Here is a 13,590-nt window from a genome sequence, read left to right as displayed (position 1 = left end):
GGTCATCACTTAAGCAGGTTACGAGAGAGCCTGAAGAATCACACAGGAGTGTGTCACTACCTGAGCCATCACTTCTCACATTTCATTGGTTGGAACTGGTCATGTGACCCCACAGCTGCCCATATACTAAGGAAGGAAAGGGAAATTGGGTATTCTGAGCACCAGTAATGTCAACCTTAGCAGTATATTGAAACACCAGCTTTACCATTTGTTAGCACTTTGACTTTTATCCATAAAACAAGGAGTGGTCTTTAAAGTGTCTGGCAGAGACTACAATGATCATTAAGTATTTCAGTTACTCCCTATGCTCCTCAACCCTGTTAAAGCTAGCAGGAGCCATCTGACTAGGTTTGGCCACTGGAATGTAAGCAAAAATGATGGCGTGTCACTTTGGGCCAATGAAATTAAAAGCCCGGTCTTGGGGTGCCTGCGTGGGTCAGTGGGTTAAGCGTCCAACTTTGGCTCAGGTGAGCCATCTCATGGCTCGTGAGTTCAAGCCCTGAATCGGGCTCTGTGCTGACAGCCCAGAGCCTGAAGCCTGCTTCAGATTCTGTGTCTGCCTCTCTCTCTGCCCCTCCCTGGCACATGCCCTGTCTCTCTCTCTCCTTCCAAAATAAATAAAACGTTAAAAAAAATTTTTTAAAGCCCAGTCTTGATTCTCCAGTTCTTTTCCCTTGCCTTAATGACTGAGAAGGATGTGAGTTCCAGGTGTGTGAACCTAAGATGGTATAGCCTCTGTGCCCTTAAAGGTTGGGATGGCTGCATGGACTACAGGCACCTGCTTACCTGAGGAAAATACATGGTGTGAGTGAGAACCCGGGTTATGTTCAGTCCCTGGAATTTTGTGGTTATTTCTTCAGACTAAGCCTTGATTCTCCTGACTCAAATAGTCTCTTTCAACTCCGAACTTTCTGTGCTTCCAGAAGGGTTTCCTCTCTTCTCTACTGAGCAAATATGCATTCTCTTGGATGCGAGGAGATTTTTCCAAAGATCATCTAAAGCTTTCAGTGGTTGAGCATATCCATGACAAGCATTGTGCCCAACTCCAGTGTGGAGTGATCACGTGGAGGGCTTTGCCAAGACTTAAGCCAAGATCAGAGCAGAGTTTAGTCAAATGCAGGCCAGGGATGGAAGCTGTAAAGAATGCAAAACACATGGAGTAAGTGAGGATGTTTCAACAGGGCCTCATATTCAACAGGGCCTCATACACCAAGATATAGAAAAGAGAGGGGGGGAAAACAGGCCAAGGAAAGAGACAGCATTCATGACTCAATCTCACAGCCTTTTAAATTCTATATTCAGGTGCCCAAAACACCTCCCATGATTTCTTCATCACTGCAGTAGCAAAATTAAGAGCAAAAATAACTACCTTTAAGGCAGTATAATGTAAAGTAAAAGGAGAGACTGATAGGTCTGTTAAATACACACACACAACAGGCTTAGTATGTCTTCAGCTGTGATGCACTCATTGGTGTCCTTCACACATGAATCTTTATTCGGGACTCTCACAGACTGAAGGTCACTTTCCTTGTGTTGTTTGCACTTTGAGTGCAAGGTTCTAATGAGTCTGACATCTTGGCTTTGTTACATTAGTGCCCCAAATATTCTCAGCTAACTCTCCATTCTCCCTACTTAGGGCTTTTCTGTATGAACCAGAACCGGGTTGTGACCAGCTTGATGACAGCGGCATGTTTCACTGGTGCAGAGCAATTGCTTTGGACAGAGTGATTCTGGTAGGTGATCTTGCACCAAATCTCAAATAAAATAAAGCTAGTCATCTAGGGAAAGTAAGTCCTTACACTAGTTATAAGCGCCTGCCATTTCTCTTTGTACACTGTGAATTTCAAAGGAAGGACACATTCCTCTCCACCCATATGAATGGTATGCAGGGTAACAGATGTAGCATTTGACAAAGACGATGTGGGTAATATGCTGGGATTTGAAGCAATCAGATCAGACTGTTCAACTACTTTTTCCCTCCTTTCAGGGTTTAGCTGAGTCAGTTATTTAGAATAATGTTCTCCTGACACTTTGCTGTTTTGCTAGTAAATCTAATTAATTTCAGTGCACCAGGGAAACCATTTACAAGAACTCTGAAGCCTTTCTTTTTTAAAAAGTAAATAAACATTTTCCTAATTATTGGTTTTAAAGTTTGGATTTTCTATAGTGGTTTTTCTTAAAGCCGGCTGTACTTAAGCGTAATACATTAGGCAAGAGTGTATCTCCCAGATGCATGACCTGGATGAATCCTAATAGATATTAGAATCCTGTCCCTGCCTCTGTTTTCTCAAGGAAATGAACTAACTCAATTTACTGAAATGCCAGCAACTAAGATGTAAAAAGTCTGTATCCTAATCCAGGCTCTGACACCTGCTTTCTGGATCCTCATCTATTCTCATTTTCCAGAGTTAGCATAATCTCAGTGGTTTACTTGCAAGCAGTAGTTGGTAAATATAACTAATAAAAGTGATTATATGTTGTATGAACCCTATATCATTTTTTCAACTATGACTAATTGATAATTATATCTTTTTCTTGCTTTCCAAAAGTAGTTCAGTTCACTTTTCTTCTGTTAGACACACACACACACACACACACACACACACATACACACACACACACACACACACACACACACACACACACACAGAGCTCTTGTGGCTTGGTACCAGTGTCCTGACAGAATATGTTCCAATTTTTGTAAAAGCCTGATCAATCATTTGATCAGAAGCACAAAATTGTCAGAACTGTCATATCAACTAGAACACTATTAGGATTGCGGCTGAAATTCACCATTTCAGCAATGATGTCTTATTCTAAACTAAGCAAAATACTCTCCGTTGAGTAGGAAGATAAACATGTTTTCAGTGGGAGGGAAATCATTAGAAAGGTTGAGAAGTTGGTTGCAGATGGAGGTATCCAAGAGACCAAGAAATAGAAATGGCAGATGTTTTATCATACCTATTTCTTAAGCACAGAGACAGGTTGCCATGATAGATAGCTCCTTTCTGACACTTGATGTAGAATATAGTTCAGGACACCAACTAAGTCTTTTGATAAGTTTAAAAGGCCCTCTAGTTTAAGAAATTCTAAAGGTTTTGAAACTTGTGACCATAGAGGAGAAATGTCCATACTGCAGAATTCAAGGGGTCTTCGAATTTGGTTTGGTTTGTGGAAGGGTCAAGTGGAAGTGGTTGGCTTAAGTTACTTTGAACAAATAGTGCACCCTCCACTTACTCCCAAAGCTGCCATCTTTCTCAATTGGGAGACAGTTTTGTGCCACAGTTTGTTGGAGAAATTGCCTCTCTAGCTGTGCCCATTAATGCACTCTGCCATGCATCTTGTTTCTAATTGTTTAGTTCTACTCAGAAGAGCGATAGTTGGACTTCAGGCATGTTACATTAAATACCGTTAGAGGCTTCATTATTCAAGTTACAACTAATCGGATTAGCGAGAGACAATTATTTAATAGATTTGGTTAAGATTCACATCACTCTCTAGGAAGGCTCTCCAGACAAGTAGCTTTATTTCCCCTCACAGGGCAATTCCCTCTGAAAAGAGAGTATTTCCTCATATATGCTAATTTGACAAACTAATTGTGGAGATGTCAGATGTTACTTATTTATCTGGTTAGATTTTATCAGCCCGTGTTTCACAGAAGCTTGTCATTTAACCCAGCTAAGGACGGTTGTGAGGGAGGATGATGTATCCATTTGAAGTATTCTGAGTCTTCATGAGCAGACGAATGTAGAACACACTCATACATGAAATGCCTTTAAATGCATTTAACTTGTTCTCTACCACCTTCCAAGAGTCCTCCTCTGAAACTCTAGGAATTCAATAAGATTCAGAGTTGATTAATAGGTATTGAACAACAGCTAATTAGTTGAGCATTACATTTTCAATATGGTATTTAATTTCCACAACAGAATTCACTCTTATTTTTAAACCATTGAAACTTACAGAAATTGAGGGTGAGAGGGTTAAACTAGTTTGTTCATAGTCATACAAAAGAATACAGAATCAGGTCTTCCTCCAGATCCAGTGCTCCTTCCAGCCCATCCCAGTGTCACTAGAGAAGACCTTGACTCATTCCCTGGAAGAAATCAGACAAAGGCTCAACATGAGTTTCCTACAGGAATATCATCTCTCTCTTTTTTTTTAAAGTGACATTTATCATTCTTAAAAGTCTCTGTGAATGTGGGAGAAACCTAACCTAAATATTTTTCATGTACATTATTATTTTCAACTTAGAGATATTAAAGAAACGTTAACAACTGGTGCTGCTGATGGTAGTGAGGGACATGTATAAATGCTCGAGTTCAGATGGAATTTTTGTGACCTTTTCATTTCTTTTGTGCACTTTGCATAGGAATTTCTTCAACTTTGCAAAGCATCTGTTGAATCAGTTTGGTGTATTAGGTGGAACCATATAAAATGACCAATATTCAACCATTTTTAGCCCATGAAAAGGCAATTTCACATGTTCCAAACTAATGGATATTTTCGTATATACAAAAATCCACTGAAAACTGCAGAATTTTGTACAACCTGACGTGATTTTCAGGGCTCACTAGAAAACATAAATTTAGCAAAGGAACTTGTAATGTTTTAGCTTTCCATTGAATTTCACTATAGCACATACAAGGCCAAAAACATGTAATGACAATAAAAGATGTGTTCCCCATTTGGTTCTATGATGTCACACCTCAAGGAATGACACTTACTTGAGTTTTAATTGATGTACTCCAGGCTAATAAAAGACTTTAAACAGTGGAGTCAGAAGGAACTCCACAAAAAGATAAAAAGTAGAATTGCCCAAGGCAGATAAATTCCATTTTTATGAGCAATTTGCAGAATTACATTATCCTTGTGGAAGTACTCCTGTGGATGTACCTAGAAGTATTGGTATGAGGGGAAGGAGCCTTCTTTGAGAGACTCTCAGCTTGTTTCTAAAACTGACCAGACTCTGGCCTGCTTATGCTTAGAAACGAATGGACAAGTCAAAACATGAGTTTCGGAACCATGTGGTAGCATGTGTCTTTGGAGATGCCCACTCAACGCTGATGGGGCTTCGGAATTTTGTAATACCCTTGAGAGCTAGCAGCTATACCCGGCAGGAGCTGAAGGACATTGTATTCATCGGATCTTTGGATTACCTGAAGAGAGAATGGGTGTTTCTCCGGAATTTTCCCCAGATATACATTCTTCCTGTAAGTGTCACATAGAGTGAATATTTGTATTCACTAATGGTACTAGCATTAATAACAAAATAATAGCTTGTAGTTATATAGTGCTTACTGCTATCAAAAACTACTCTAAGCATCTTACATAAAGTAACTCATTTAATCCTCAAAGTAATCCTATGGGGTAGATTGTGAAAGTGTTGAACTTTGGGCACAGAGAGAGTAAGTAAGCTGTCCAAGTTTACACCACTGGTAAGTAGCAGAACTAAGACCTAAATCTAGACATTTTGGCTCCTGGGTTTATGCTCAGGATCCACTGCATGTTATGTTTTATGTTTATTATTATGTTTTATGCTTTTTTTTTTTTTTTTTTTAAATTTTTTTTTTTTTTCAACGTTTATTCATTTTTGGGACAGAGAGAGACAGAGCATGAACGGGGGAGGGGCAGAGAGAGAGGGAGACACAGAATCGGAAACAGGCTCCAGGCTCTGAGCCATCAGCCCAGAGCCGGACGCGGGGCTCGAACTCACGGACCGCGAGATCGTGACCTGGCTGAAGTCGGACGCCTAACCGACTGCGCCACCCAGGCGCCCCTGTTTTATGCTTTTTATATAACTAACAGTTTCTCTGCATTTCTGAATCTGATTTTGACTTAATAGCTAAAGCTAATAGCTAAGCCTTTGTGTTCCAACTTTCTCGTCTTTTCTGGAGACACATCTAATCTGGAACACATAATGCCACACAGTCCTTGATAGATGTATGAAAAGGAAGAATTCGGTTTACATTTATGAGAAATGGATCGGTTCTGCATATATGACATTATGGTTGTAATTGTATTTGCTCTGAACCTTTATAGGTCTGTATGCCATTGTATCCCTCTCTTTCCCTGGATTAAAAAAAATATGGCAGTGTGAAATGCACCAAAGCATTCATGAAATGATGCTGGCAATGTGTAATATTTTTCAAATTTCAAAAATGGTTCCGTCAAGGAACAAATTTCATTTCCCTTTAAAAAAGGCACCACAAAGTTCTCTGCACTGCACCCTTTTATTAGGCCAGAGAAAGGAAGACAGGAAAAGAACCAGAAATCTCCAGATCCAGCTAGTGTTAGGAATTACCAGTATTCTAGTCTAAGCTTCCTGAGGGCAGGATCAGATCTATCCCTGTGTCTCCACCAAATTGGGAAAGAAGTAACCACCACTATGCTAGTTAACCCAGAGAGTAACAGGAAAGGTCAGCTACAAACAAAATTGTGGGGATGCAAAATTTGCCTTTAGATCCATAACTTCTCCTTTCTCTGAATGTTTCCTGTTATCCCTACTGTTATCCCTAATTTGCTTCTCCCACTTGAGTCATATGAATGGATGTGGGCTCTTCTGTCTCCACCCTCCTTTGGCTCATCCAGACTTGCTCTCAAGAAAGGGCCTGTGAAATTTAGTCACACTAAGATATTAATGATCAGTGAGGCTAAATGTGTTCAAATATCAGGTAGCTGAGTCTTGAAACCAAGTCAATGGAGGCTAGAGAGGGTTTGGCTGAAAAATTGGCATCACCCACAAAGAGCCATTACCCTGAGCCATGAAAAATTCCCTCCATCTGAGAAGTCCCTCCTCTACTGGGTTTTCTCTCATTAGGGATCTGCACTCTTTCCTGAAGACCTCCGCGCAGCCAACATAGAGGAATGTTCCATGTGCGCCGTTCTATCCTCCTCATCCAAGGCATTGAGCAGCCCAGCTTTGGTAGACACAGAGACCATCATGGCTACCCTCAACATCGGATCACTGCGGGTTATCTGCGCTCCCCATATGCCTGAAGAACCATGTAAGAACAACTCCCTGACAGGAGGAGGCTAGAGAGAATGGAACAAGGAAAGAGAATTAACTCCTCTCAGAAGTATTTTGATAATGGGGAGGAGAAGACATTGAACCAGATAGCCTTGAAGTTCCCTTCCAACTCTGAGAATTCTATAATGGAAGTAGCAGAGAGTTCAGTCCTTGGGGATCCTAAGTCAAATGAAAACTACGTCTGTATTCTACATGGAATGCATGTAACACTATTTTCCAATTTTAAGAAAAATCACTGAATTTTTAGTGCTGTTTTTGTTGTTGTTATTAAATATTAGTTAAGATAGAAATTGGCATATTATTATAATTAATAACATTTAGTAGTAGTAGCAGTAGTAGTATCAATCCTCACTGGATCTTAGAGTTGTTTCCATACTCTTCCTAGTTTCATGTTTGAGAGAATGAAGTAGAACTCTCTCTTACTCTGTGAAGATGCTTTTAATATATGAATTGTACAAGATTATCTCTAAGGTCCCTTTCAACTTCTACAGACTAAAAATGTTGTATTGCAGCTTCAGGTTGGAAAGAAATGGTGAGAAGCAGGATCTGTTCAGGATGGGGATCAAGTCTCTTCCTCCTTTGTATTCCTCTTAGTTCCTAGTACAACTATGGTCACTTAGATGCTTACCACATACACACTGAATTGCAACAAATAAGCCAGTAAGATGGACTCTTGAGCCCTTATATTTGACTGTACCCAAGTGTTCAAGGTAAATGCCCACTAAATATTGTGGTTTTCCTTCTCCTCCCAAATGGGAAAAGGCTTACTATTAATTTGTTTCCAAAATTGAGTACTAGACACTCAACCTAATATGAAAGTACTATTTCTGAAGAATTTTCTGTATCTAAAACAGATTTTCAACTCAACAAATAGAAGTAAATCATGGTTGGGGTTCCCTGTATCCAGCCATTTCCCTTGGGAATGTTGATCCTCTGTATCAGGATCAGGAACTTAGTCCTTTAGCCACATAGCTGTTGACCACTTTGCATGGAACTTGGAACAGTCAGACATCAACGGCATCGCAAGGCTTTCATGATTATTGTTTTGGATAAAAATGTTCATGAATCAAATTAGGAAACCAAAAGAACTCTCTCTGACTCCTAGGTGCTGTTGCTAGGTGAGAACATAAAAGGGTCTTGGGACAGAGGAATAAATGAGCAATCTAGCCTAATCTCTGGTAGGTGAACTGAGCCAGCTACCTGAGACACCCTCACTAAGCAATGAAAGCCCACTCAGCACCCAGAGTTTCAGGGTGTTTTGCAAAGCAGGCTAATAACAAAGCACTTTATGAATATCAAAGTGCCATGGAAATCCAGACTGAGGATGTATGAACCATATCTCTGCTGAGCAAATCAAAAAATGCTGTTGTGCTCTGCACATAAAACCTTAGCTTAGCAATTAGGCTCACTCAGATTTACACACGATTTGTGTGTGATATATGTGTGAGTGGTGTGTGTGTGTGTACACACCATGCTTATAACTTTCTACAATTGGACAAAGAAGAAGTATTCACTTTAAAGGCAAAGTCATCAGTATACAAATGAAAATGCCCACTTAAGCCTGGGATAAACTGACATTGGCCATTGAGTTAATCATCTCAGTGACTTGTCCTTCCTATCATTACTTTTACTTCATCTCACATCTTATATAGGCTAGAAAGAGAGAAACCTATGGATTTAATTCCACTTTCCTTTATTTCTAGTGATTTTTATCCCTTTGCTTATTCATTAATTCAACAAAACAATATTGATTTGGTATGATGTGCCATGTACTCTGTTACAGGCTAGAAGGATGCCTTCAAAGGAGAAAGATTAATTGGTAGAAGGAGGTAAAAGAGAGAAGGAAAAAGGTTTGGAAAGGAGGCAGAGAAAATGAAGAAATATCAAAGTATTTCAATTGTTATGAAGTATGAGTACATGCTTTCCCCAAAGATAAAAGGAAAGGTTTAGAGAAAAATGTATTGTGGGAGCCTTGCAAGGTTTCTTTTAGGGATATCATCATACCCAACTGTGTGACCAGGAAATGGAGACCTGGACAGGCTCTACTGCGCCACCTAACGAAGGTCATTGAGTCTGCTTATCTGCTGGCTATAACATCAGTAAAGTCACGTTATGAGCACCCAAGAATAGCAAAGGATCATTACTCAGATTTTTCATCAATTACTCTGGCATTATAGAAATCTACTTGGAGTTTATATAGAGAAATTCTGAAGCCTTGAAGGAGCCTATTTGGCTCTCTTAACCATTCTTCCCATTTCATGTGAATACCATTCTTGTACCATCCCTAAGAGATAGAAATGAGAATATTCACTTCCAAGAACTGACAGTATAAAGGACTATGAAATTCTGCCAGGAGTCAGAAAACATCTTGCATGCTGAGCACCAACATAAGACTAGCCAATGGGCAGTTTGCTCTCCTTTCCTCTAGGACAGGGGTTATCGACCAGGGGCAGTTCCCCTCTCCCCTGCCACCCTTCCACCCAGAGGTCATCCGACAATGCCTAGAGACAGTTTTGGTTGTCCCAACTTGATGGGATACTATTGGCATCTAGTGAGTAGAGGTCAGAGATGCTGGTAGACATCCTATAATGCACAGGACAGCCCCGCATGATTTAAAATAATAATAGTAACAAAAAACTTTTTGGCCCCAAATGTCAATAGTACCAATCAGAAACCTTGCCCTAGCATATCTGGTGAGACTCTTGTGGGATAAGTAGGCTTTTCCACATCTTCGCAGTCATGATAAACTTATATGTGAAGGCCGTCGAGGACTACCAAGGCTATTCCATACAGTGATTCACCAAGGGATGTTGGAGTTGGGGACAGCAGAGTGAGGACTTTCTTAAGGATCAGTAAGAACGCCAGGCCTCCTGGACATTTCTGTGGGAAACTTTAGGTTTTCCAGTGACGTTCTAATTATTGCCCTGTCACATCACAGGGAGAGCAGGTTGGCAAACCTAGGTATTGAACTAAATAATCTGTGGCATAATCTAAACATATAATGGTAATTAAGTCTGACAACTTAATATGCTACTGAAATTTAAATGTACAGTAGTAATCTACAATTAAGCAATCTTTTATAATAGCACCCTGCCAGACTGGAAGATTTCAGGTATAATACTGTGTACGATTACATAGCAAAAATATTGACAATTAGTGAAATATATCCAGGCTATGATCTGACACATACTCAAATTAACCATTGCTCTACAAGACAAGAGGGAGTTAAGGCAGAAATTCAGTTGCTGTCCTTCAGCTGGTGTCCAAAGCAGTTATTTCAACTGATAAGCATGTGTGTGCACCTAGTCGGAACATTTGAGATCGAAGCCTCTGACTATATGTACTTAATTCACAGATTTGATAGGACTGTGGTAAAATCCTGATTGCTCTATAGTTTCCACTGCTCACAGCAGCCAGAGGGATCTTTTATAAATATTTAACAGATAATGTCAGTTCCCTACTTTAAACCCTATAATGGTGACCCATGACAATTATAGGAAAATCACACAGGGTTTTGGAGGCCAATTGGGAGTTTGAATTTTCTCCTACTTCATCTTATTTATACTGACTCTTTCCTGCTTTGTATCCCTTATCCAATTCCCTCTGCCTGGGTGGCTGTTCCCTATCCCTCAGGACTCCATTCCAACATCCAAGAGACCTCTCTTCAAACCCTATCAAAGCATCACTTCTGATGAGATCATTGTGCATGTGTTTCTTTTTTAAGTGGACCCCAGCTTCCCATCTCTCTCTTTCCTTTTCATCCTTTACATTTTTTTAGTGTGGCTTGGAGACCGGAACTATGGTGTTCAGCTGGGTTTTGAACCTTCCTGTTGTTCCCTGCAAGGTAGCACTGTGTTTCAGGCTGGTGCCATGCATTGCTGTGTTTTGGAGTCGAGGCCCACAGGGGAAGTGAGTCGAGGCTCACCTCCTAACACAGGAGGGAAATCTGTCTGTAAACTGAAAGCAAAGCTCAGAGGCCCCAAGTCACATCCTGCCCATCTTTAAGGAAGTCCCAAGGGATTTAGGATTGAGTCAAGCCAACCAGAGATGGGAGGCAGCCAGTTCTGCTAAAGAAGAAAGAAGACATGAGCATTGCCTCATGGGCACCCGGGTACCCAGAGAATATCTCAAAGAAGCCAAGAGCACTAGGAGCCAGAAACTAATGGTAGTATCTCCAGAAGCACTGGTGGGGAAGCACCACCATTTATTCACGGTTCCCTAAAAGTTCTGCAAGCAAATGGATGTGGATTGAGTCACAGCCTGTCGGAGCCATTACCCAGCACTACCACTCCATGCAGAATAATCATATTTTACTTTGTCATCAATAAGCAATGACTGGGAGAGCTTCACTTTTTTGTAGTTCATTTGAAATGCCATTTAAAACACACACCACTTCTCAAAAGGAAATGCTGAGGAGGCCCCAATTTTCTTTCCCTTAACTTTGTTAAGATAAAGCATCAAGTAACATGGCATGCATTTACATCCTTGCCAAGTCTTAAAAGCCACTTTGTTTGCATTTATCAATCTCTTTTCTTTGTTGTGTGTGTTCACAAAAGGGACTTCAGAGTGTTTCACCGGATTTCCTGAGAAACCAAAATTCCGAAGAATCCCCATCCTCACTGAACTGAGTAAGTTGTGTTTCAAGGGTAAAATTCAAGGGAGAAATCTTTGTGATCTAAGAATCCACAGTCAAAGGACAGAAGAATCAGAATGGGGCCCAGACAAACATTAAGTGTTTGGACATTACATTGGGCTTTTACACAGCTGGTGACATCATCAAGCAGAGCCTGTTGTATCTGGGTGTCAGGGTGCAGGAATAGCATCTGCCTTCTCCTTTTGTTCAGTGACCAGGAGGAGATCAGCCACTGACTCAGTCTGTTTGGAGGAAATCTTTTGTGGGAGGGACCACGGATTTGAAGACTTCTAGGAAGGATCTCCCAATACTCACTTACCTACCCATCATGGGACTTTAAATCAGGCATCTTCCTTTCCTGTAGTGACACCGGGGCTAGGATACCAGGGTGATGCAAATGAGGCACTTGGGGGACAGATTTTAAGGATGTGTCCGCTCCTGGGGTTCTTAAATTTTGTGTCCCAGGTACCTCCCTTGGGTCATCTGAATCCTGGCTCTGAGTGATGCCCTTCTAAAATGAAAATACTTCATGCAGAAACACCAGAATAAGCTGTTATCTCTCACCAACACCATGGAAAATGCACATACATGAGACTTTCCTGGATGTGAGGAGCTCTGAGGGTGGGAAGAGTAGGGAAGGCAGCGAAGCTACCTGTGCATTTGGGGATATGTTTTTAAGACAACAGGGGACACACTGGGATTTAATAATAGCAATAATTGATGATAAAAGGGGAAGATACGAAAGAGGGGCATGGTGTCTTTAGCACAGATTAGAACCTGAAGCTGTCAACTGCAGTTTTTACTTATATTTTATTTTTCTACCCTTTTGAACCATCTTTGACCCAAGGCGTAGATACACTAAGGACATTGATTAGAAGACTGTGATGTAAGTTGGAGTGGTTAGGAGAGGACCAGCAAGGTTTTCCCTGGCCCCAAAGTACATCTGGTCACCATCCAGGGACTTACAGCTTTGTTGAACTAAAGACTTTCTGGCATCAGGTAGCCCTTGTCAAATTAGTATAACAAATCACCTGTCAGCTCCCTCAGTTTTTTGTTCTTTGGCTGGCTGGAAAAGGTCAAAATGACATGAGAGCTGCAGGCCTGACTGTCAGCACTTTGGTACAGAATGTCCAGTGGCATACAGGAAAATGGCTAGGAAAGCAGAGGCCAGTAGTTTAAGAAGACACAGCGAGATTTGGACAAGGGCTCCTGGAGTATGTGTGTGTGTGTCGAGGGTTAGAATGCAAGGAGAAAAAAGTGTATGTGCATAAGAAAGGTGGGTAGATATTAGTCAGACATTGCTCATCTTTTATAAAACCATGGAGTGATTTGAAGAATTAAGGAATAATCCAGTCTTAGTTAGGAATGTATTCTGCATTGTATGCCCAGGAAGTTTGGTTTGATCTGTAATCTGACTGTCAAGAACTGTGAAGGATGTAAGTAAGACCTTATGTTACTTGCAAACCATTAAGTTGACCTGCCTCAGTTTCATGGATACTGGAAGAAGACCAAAGACCCCTGGAACAGAGATAAAGAACAGTTTATTACTCAAAGCAGTGGCAATAGCCAGAGTACCATCAATTTTGTGCTGCTTGCCCAAAGCCTCATTCCCACAGGGTGACATGACAAGGGCCAAATAATACCTGTACGAACAATGGATTGCTTTGTAGGAGAGAAACCATGGGCTTTGGGAACCAGAATCTTTTATAACAGGCAGTGAGCTTGATTCCCTTTGCTCTGGTGGGAGATATTATCTCTGTCATCCAAAGCTATTTGGTCTTCAAACATTTTTGAAACAATAATCTTGGAACAACGGCTATCAGTGCTTCTGTTTGTACTCCCAACAATGACCAGTTGCATTTCCTTCAGAGGCTTCCTACAGGGATCTGCGTTGCAGCTGGGGCAAGTATAGACATGCTAGTAGATA

The 13,590-nt window shown here is 40.8% G+C and overlaps 1 protein-coding gene across 2 annotated transcripts in view; it reads left to right on the top strand.

Annotated features, from left to right (window-relative positions):
- KCNU1 (potassium calcium-activated channel subfamily U member 1) overlaps nucleotides 1–13,590 on the top strand; it is a 152,212-nt gene that overhangs the window by 123,543 nt on the left and 15,079 nt on the right. For both annotated transcript variants that reach the window (XM_045460866.1, XM_045460859.1), the window contains 4 exons: nucleotides 1,637–1,733; nucleotides 4,989–5,213; nucleotides 6,821–7,007; nucleotides 11,587–11,658. In XM_045460866.1, coding sequence (XP_045316822.1) covers nucleotides 1,637–1,733; nucleotides 4,989–5,213; nucleotides 6,821–7,007; nucleotides 11,587–11,658 — 581 coding nt within the window. The remainder of the gene's footprint in view (nucleotides 1–1,636; nucleotides 1,734–4,988; nucleotides 5,214–6,820; nucleotides 7,008–11,586; nucleotides 11,659–13,590) is intronic.

Source organism: Leopardus geoffroyi, chromosome B1 (assembly GCF_018350155.1).
Source record: "Leopardus geoffroyi isolate Oge1 chromosome B1, O.geoffroyi_Oge1_pat1.0, whole genome shotgun sequence".
NCBI classification, from domain to species: domain Eukaryota; kingdom Metazoa; phylum Chordata; class Mammalia; order Carnivora; family Felidae; genus Leopardus; species Leopardus geoffroyi.
Note: the sequence above shows the minus strand (reverse complement) of the source record. Positions and strands in the feature narration are given on the sequence as shown.